The 7,249-nt window shown below is 44.3% G+C and overlaps 1 protein-coding gene across 1 annotated transcript; it reads left to right on the top strand.

The window, feature by feature from the left end:
• Window positions 1-261: 261 nt before the first annotated feature.
• Window positions 262-3,352, top strand: SAT1 (spermidine/spermine N1-acetyltransferase 1). Its single transcript, XM_006742625.3, has 6 exons — window positions 262-520; window positions 748-799; window positions 894-977; window positions 2,411-2,512; window positions 2,607-2,647; window positions 2,827-3,352. Exons 1-6 carry the CDS (start codon window positions 455-457, stop codon window positions 2,995-2,997), a joined length of 516 nt encoding a protein of 171 aa, XP_006742688.1. The 5' UTR covers window positions 262-454; the 3' UTR covers window positions 2,998-3,352.
• Window positions 3,353-7,249: the final 3,897 nt, after the last annotated feature.

Genomic DNA, 7,249 nt, shown 5'->3' with positions numbered 1-7,249 from the left:
CAAAGTCGGGTTTCCGGGAAGGCTTTGAGACATGCCGCTAGAGGGCGCCCCGAGAGAACCCCCGCGACTCACCTCCCCGCCCCCCGCTCCCCGCCCCCGCCCGCGCCGGCGACCGCGCCCGCGCCCGCGCCCGCCGGGTTCACACGGAAGCCCGGAAGAGAAGGAGGCGCCCGGAAGAGGGGGGCGGTCGCGGCCTCATTGGACGAGGTGTCTCCGCCTCACGGCCGGAGGCGGGGCTTCTTTGCGCTAAAAAGCGGGACCCGGCGGCCGCTAGAGCGCGCGGGTTTAGTCGCGATCGGGTGCAGCTTTTCCGTCGCTTACCGAGGTCCGCCGGGTCATGGTGCCAGCCTGACTGAGAAGAGGACGCTCCCGGGAGACGAATGAGGAACCACCTCCTCCTGCTGTTCAAGTACAGGGGCCTGGTCCGCAAAGGGAAGAAAAGCAAAAGACGAAAATGGCTAAATTCGTGATCCGCCCGGCCACCGCCGCCGACTGCAGTGACATCCTGCGGCTGATCAAGGTAGCGGGAGGCCCGGGCTCCTCCTGGGGCGGGGGGTGGGAGGTGGGGAGCGGCTCCGGCAGGTCCCCCTCTCTCCGCCCGCCTCCCCCAGCCTCGGCCGGGCCGCTCGGGGCAGGATACTGGGAACGAATCGCCGCCCCGCCCACCCCGTTCCCTCTGAGCTGGTTGGGTCTGGGCCTCACTTAGTTTTCTGCTTCTTTCCCTTTCTCCCATGTGCATCGTCCCAGGAACTGGCTAAATACGAATACATGGAAGAGCAAGTGATGTTAACTGAAAAAGGTAACGCAGCTGTAGCTGGGCGGGGGAAGGGTGTCCGGTACTTGTCATCTTCACCGAGGCCATCACTGTGTGTCCTTGCTGCCCCTTCTTGCAGATCTACTAGAGGATGGTTTCGGAGAGCACCCTTTCTACCACTGCCTGGTTGCCGAAGTGCCCAAGGAGCACCAGTCTCCGGAAGGTAACCGCCCTCCCCTTCCAGAAGCCAAACACCGACTGTTGTATAAAACTTATAGTGTCTGTTGTGTAGAACCACTGACAACACAGGCCAAAGTTACTGAGAAATTGGCCAGAAATAATAGCCAGTGTTCAAACTACTGAGGAAAAAGAAAATAGATGTGCTGCACATAATAATAGGGCGGGTTGAAAGAGCTGTTTAAGTAAGTATCAGAGTGCTGTGGAGACCCGGAAGAGTTTGAGCTGTTTTAAGTAAGTATCAGAATGCTGTGGAGACCCGGAAGAGTTAGGTATAATGTCATTTGTTGTAATTCAGTTTCATAAATGGTTCTTGTTTGACCCTAACGTAACCTTTTTTGTAATTGTGTTAAATCACATTTTTTTCTTTAATTTGTCCCAATCTTCAGGTTACAGTCTCTAGCTTCGCCATGTACATGGCCCTTCCGTGTACATGGATGGGCGGGGAGGTAACTAAAAGATCCTTTACACAATAAAGTAGATGATCATGATAAATGAGGTAAGGTCCTATTATCACACACTTAAAACACGGTAGATCAGAAACTCCAGTATACTCTCTTCCTGTGTTTGCAAAGGACTATAAAGTGGCTAGAAAGTTTAATTTGAAACCTTTGCCTCCATTTGAAATTATAGATACCCTGTAAGAGGGTGTCAGATTGTTTTATTTTTTTGCTGGTCCCTGTTGACTGGTCAGAAGACAGAGCTAAAAGGGGAAGTTGTTTGGGTGGGTGCTTCATTTTTTTCTGAAGTCTCTTCCCCAAGCTAGAAGAAATAAACTCAAAACATAAGGGATGAGGTACTTTTTGGAGGTATGTGGATGTTACGTAATACCTGTTTCTGGGTACCTCTGCTTCTTCTGGCTTAAAACTGGGGAGAGCAAATTGAAGATCTGTGAATTGGAAGGCAAGTTCTGAAATTAAACGTTGCACTTTTGGCCTGATGTCCTGACCTTAAGGAAGCAGAGTTTCTCAACTACAAATATTTACTATTCTGAACTGCCGTGTAAACCCGACTTATTCCCAAGTCAACATACCAATATATCAGTAGGATGTGAATAATGTGTGTGTTTAGTTTAAGACTATAGCAGTTTTGCTCTGGCAAGTAATGAAAGCATTCTCACGTCCTGAGTGTGAGATCCAGCAGATTGCAGAGTGGCCAGTCCACGATTTTAGCCTCGCTTCAGCTAGCTCTAATGTGTGCTTTTTGCAAATACATGTTCTGAGAACAGTGAGATCATCCAACAGTGGCCTGGACTGCACTAGCATAAAAATCAGGAGACAGTCCCGACTCAGTGGCTACTTATTTCTGTAATACATGCATGTCTGTTTTTTTAAAAACCTATGATAGACTTCTGATTTTGCAGCTACAACTTCTGTGGGTTGCTTTTCGTCCACATCTCATGTGATACTCTTATTACAGGACACAGTGTTGTGGGTTTCGCCATGTACTACTTTACCTATGACCCATGGATTGGCAAACTGTTGTATCTTGAGGACTTCTTCGTAATGAGTGATTATAGAGGTATGGCTGAGTTTAGGAGGGGTTTGCTCTGAAGAGAAGCCAGGGCTTAAAGTACTAAAGAGGACTTTTTAAACGGTACTTCTCTTTCTTTTAGGCTTTGGTATAGGATCAGAAATTCTGAAGAACCTAAGCCAGGTACGTCTTGGTTTGGGAGGGGGGTGGGTTTGGCTTCCAGGTTTGTTAGGGTTACTGAATCATTTTATTTTATTTTATTTTATTTTTTTTACTGACTCATTTTAATGACTGAATCAGACTTGAGTCTTGGAAAGCAGGTGGAAATGTCACCGAGTTTGTTTTACTCTCTCTTACAACAGGTTGCGATGAAATGTCGCTGCAGCAGCATGCACTTCTTGGTAGCAGAATGGAATGAACCATCTATCAACTTCTACAAAAGAAGAGGTGCTTCTGATCTGTCCAGCGAAGAGGGATGGAGACTCTTCAAGATCGACAAGGAGTACTTGCTAAAAATGGCAGCAGAGGAGTGAGGAGTGCTGGTGCAGACAATGACAGCTTCCATTCTATTTTAGATTAAATTCTCAACTGATCTTGCTTTCTGTCCTGCTTGTAGTCAAATGATAGAATGAACACCCATTCCAAAGCTTTATTACCAGTGGCGTTGTTGCATGTTTGAAATGCAGTCTGTTTAAGATGGCAATCTCGTATGCAGTTTGGAGTCAGATTTCTCCTTGAACATCTTTTGATAAACAACAAGGTGGTATGATCTTAATGTATATGAAAAAAACTTCATTCTTGTGAGTCATTTAAATGTGTACAATGTACACACTGGTACTTAGAGTTTCTGTTTTGATTCTTTTTTTAATAAACTGCCCTTTGATTTAATTGGTATAAGCATTTTTACTAATCTTTATTTCTCAAGACATTTTTCTTGCTTTTAAATACGAAATAAAAATGGCCAAGAAACATAACTTGATAACCTTACAATTATTGGAAAAGTTTATAACCCAATTTAAAGTGGTCACAAGCTGTTCTCAAAGTCTAGAAAGAAGCCAGTTGAATTCCATGGTTTTATAGGTAGCAGTGTGTAAAATGACTCGACACTGGTGACACTGGACACTTTATCTGACAGAATTTTCAAGAGCTGAGATCCAGGTTAGAAAGCGAAGCCCATGACAAATAAGCCCGTTTGTTACCCACAGAAAAGGCGGAGACAGGCTTCTCAAACACTGGGGGTGGAGGGGGGCACACACCTTGCCCACAACAAGCTCATCCCACACAAAATGCCATTCTGAAGAGGGGAAAGCAGATCGCTTTGCTAATCAGGCAGGAGCGAACCAACATTTTTACAGGAAATGTGCAAACAAAAACGCTGGAGGTGGGTGAGGGTCCCAATCAGGGAAATCAGTTCATTTGAAGGGCCAGTCTATGTGGTACTGTCGTTCCCCAATGGGTTTCTATGTAGAAAAACAATAGTGCTTAAAACGGGGTGGTAAACAAGCTTTCTCCAGAACTGAAAATGAAACTACCAAGAGGCACGAGGAAGAGACAGTCTTAGGTAAATGTTACCTCCTTTCTTTTAAAGTTTTATTTTTCAGTAACTCCACACCCAACGTGGGGCTCAAACTCACAACCCCGAGATCAAGGGTCATACGCTCCTCAGACTGAGCCAGCCAGGCGACCCTGTTACCTCCTTTTATTGCTCATTATACTGAGCTAAATTCCTAAACCCAGCAATTCGCATAGTAAAGAAAATGGTAGTTAATAAGAATCACTGTGCTGATTTCCAAGATTAATGTTTTCCAAGTCATCAGATACCTGAAGAACAATGCTCCCTATCTTCTTTCTATGTTCTCCAGGAAAGAAATACTAAACTCCTCAGTTAAAGGGGGGTTTTGCCTGGCATCCCTTGCTCTGGTGTCTGTTCTGGCTTCCTAAGTTAGAAGGTAGCCATATAAACAAGTGGGATCCTGTACTGTACTGAATACGGGAGAGCTTTGGGATTTTTTGGTGGCTCAGAGAGCATGCTATGAAAACAGGTTTCCAGAGTCCAGGGTCCTGCTGGGATGATAAGTAACTAGGAGAGAGAAGCCAGCAAACATCAAAAGGGTTAACCAAACACACAGAGCCTTGTGGGGAAAGCAGACATTTTGAAAACTGTGTTTTGGAAAGTGGGTCTCTTTGAGGAAAACAACTACATGCTGACTGTGGTTAAATATGTGAATAAATTAGATTAACCAAGCGAGTTACAATATAACTCTTTGTTTTCTCATTCTTCTTAGAGCTTAGCCCTAAAAATCCAGGGTTGTCACACGAAAGCTTTTATGAAGGTTGTGTCCACTCTAAAGAAGTCCCTTATGTTTAAAATTTAGAAGCTGCAACACCACAGCATCAGCCCACTGAATGCTTAACTCGATTGCAAAGACACTTCTTGAAAAACTAAACTGTAAAATCCGTAAAGTTTGAAATCCCTAGGCAAGTAAGAAAACATGTTCTGGGAAATTTTATGAAAGGAAATAATAAACAATGATAAAACCAGAAAGTGGGGAGAAAGATAGCTTCCTGTAAAGATAACTTTAAAATTACCATTTTACTAAAATATTATGCCTGACATAATCATTTGGGAAGAATAGGATTTCGGATCGAAGGACTTGCCAATCATTATGTTACATAGGATATCTCAGGGGTTTTCTGTGTGTGTGTGTGTGTGTGTGTGTGTGTGTGTGTGTTTCAAACAACTGCTATTTGCTAAGTGTATTCTGTTCCTCCAAAAACTTATAAAATCAAAATTTCTGAAACTATCAAAATGGGAATTAGCTGGATTTGTCCATGTCCAGGCTTATGACATCCTGCTACTGATGCAACCACAGGGTTGATAGTAGAGCCATGGTCTGTCACTGCCCAGACCAGAGCCCAAGATCATCGACTGCTTCCATTCCACAGGGTAGCCTTTTGAGGGAAAGAAAGGGGCCCTTCACACAGAAAGGCAGAAGCAACATATCAGAAGAAGCCCAATGACTTATTAATGCCTTATACCCACTCTACCCCATCCCATGAGTCTCCTTTGCATTGGGTCCCCAGCAGGGCCTAGGATGGATGGCACTTAACCACTGTTCCTTGAGGCAAGAGGCTGCTCAGCAGCCATTGATGGAGCTGGCCCTGCTCTGAGAACCTGGCCACCATCTCCTGCTAGGGGAAGCTGCTTCCTCCCCGACTGTGGCAGGCCTGGCCTCCCATTCAGAGTCTGCGGACGGCCTTGCCCGCTCCTAGAATTCTGTTCGCTTGAGTGGCTACATCTTTGTTTTCTTGTTTCATCATCTCTTCCTGGGGACTGTCACCTCTATGTGACCCTGTGCATTATTCTCATCCCTTTTCTTTGCGCTGCCTGTCTAGGCTTCAAGCCAGTCAGGGGTTACCCACAGCTCAGACTGAGAGTCCCGCACCCTTACTGAACATCCCCTCCGTCATCAACGCCTTCCTTGCCCCACCTAAGGCCACCAAATGCCCTTCATCAGAACGTTCTCCCAGCACCCCATTCCCCCATCATCTCTTTCTTTCTTGTGGCTCACCTCTGCCCAACAAATGTTTTAGTAGTTTCCAGATGGTTATCAACATAATAGTTAATAATAAGAGCTAACCTTTAGTAGGCACTCCCCAGGAACCAGGTATTACACTTAGCACTCTGTGTACATTGTTATCCAATCCTCGCCAACACACTACAGAGGGAAGTACTCTTACTAGTTTCTTTTTATAATGAGAAACTAAACCTCTGAGAGGTTAAGTTGCCTAAGGCCACACAACTAGGCCCGGGAATCAAACTCCCAAACCAAATTTCTCAAATCCCTGGAGGTTCACTGCCATACTCTCAAAGCACCTCATATTCTCTATAAGAATGATTGAATTTGGTGTTTCTTCTGGATTATACTCTAAAGATTAATCGGTATGAGCGTTTTTCTAGATCATCAAAATCAGTAGTTCTCAGTATTGGCAGCAGGTTAGAATCGCCTAGAAAGCTTTTAAGAAATACTAAAGCCCCACCCTGAGAAACTCCTAATTTAATTGTATTTGCATCTGCATGTCAAAGTGAAGCCAGGATGGAGAGCCACTGATCTAGATAATGACCTTATAACTGAATCCTAGTTGTAGTTGTGAGCACAACCATTTCAGTTTGTGTTTATGCTGCTCACCTTAGCACTGTGTCATTAACAAAGACCAAGTCCCACCACAATAGCATGAAGGAGAACCTTCTACAGAGTTTTTAGAGAAAAATCACCACAGAATTGAGTCATCCAAGTGCATACAGTGCTGAAACCAATAACATCCACCCCAGCCATCAGCACCATGCTCCTCTGCAAGCAACAACTTCACTTGAGCAAAAAATCTCCCCTCATATTAAATCAGTGTTTTTCATTTGAATTTTATTAGTTTGGTCATTTTTTAAAGATTTGGTTTGCAAATGTATATTGGTTTTACAGTTGTGTAGGAGCTATGAACTTAACATATCCACATCTAGTTATATGTCTATAGTAAGTAATATAATAAAAGTAACTTCTCTGGGGATCTGTGAGAATTCTGTATTTTTTAACAGATTTCTTTTTTTCTAATTTTTCAAAAAATTTAGTTACTTAACATACAGTGCAATATTGGTTTCAGGAGTAGAATTCAGAGATTCATCACTTACATGCAACACCCAGTGCTCATCACATCAAGTGGCCTCCTGAATACCCATCCCGCATCTAGCCCATCTCCCACCCACCTCCCTCCATCAACCCTCAGTTTGTT

The sequence above is a fragment of the Leptonychotes weddellii genome, chromosome X (assembly GCF_054177405.1).
Source record: "Leptonychotes weddellii isolate Sample4059 chromosome X, ASM5417740v2, whole genome shotgun sequence".
Lineage (NCBI taxonomy): Eukaryota > Metazoa > Chordata > Mammalia > Carnivora > Phocidae > Leptonychotes > Leptonychotes weddellii.
This window is presented reverse-complemented; position numbering and strand designations above follow the sequence as displayed.

Bases quoted from the DNA above. Each gene is read 5' to 3' on its own strand.
- SAT1 (XM_006742625.3), top strand. From the start codon at position 455: ATGGCTAAATTCGTGATCCGCCCGGCCACCGCCGCCGACTGCAGTGAC. The intron at 800-893 runs GTAACGCAGCTG...CCCTTCTTGCAG, and splicing joins AGTGATGTTAACTGAAAAAG to ATCTACTAGAGGATGGTTTC. The intron at 2,513-2,606 runs GTATGGCTGAGT...TCTTTCTTTTAG, and splicing joins CGTAATGAGTGATTATAGAG to GCTTTGGTATAGGATCAGAA.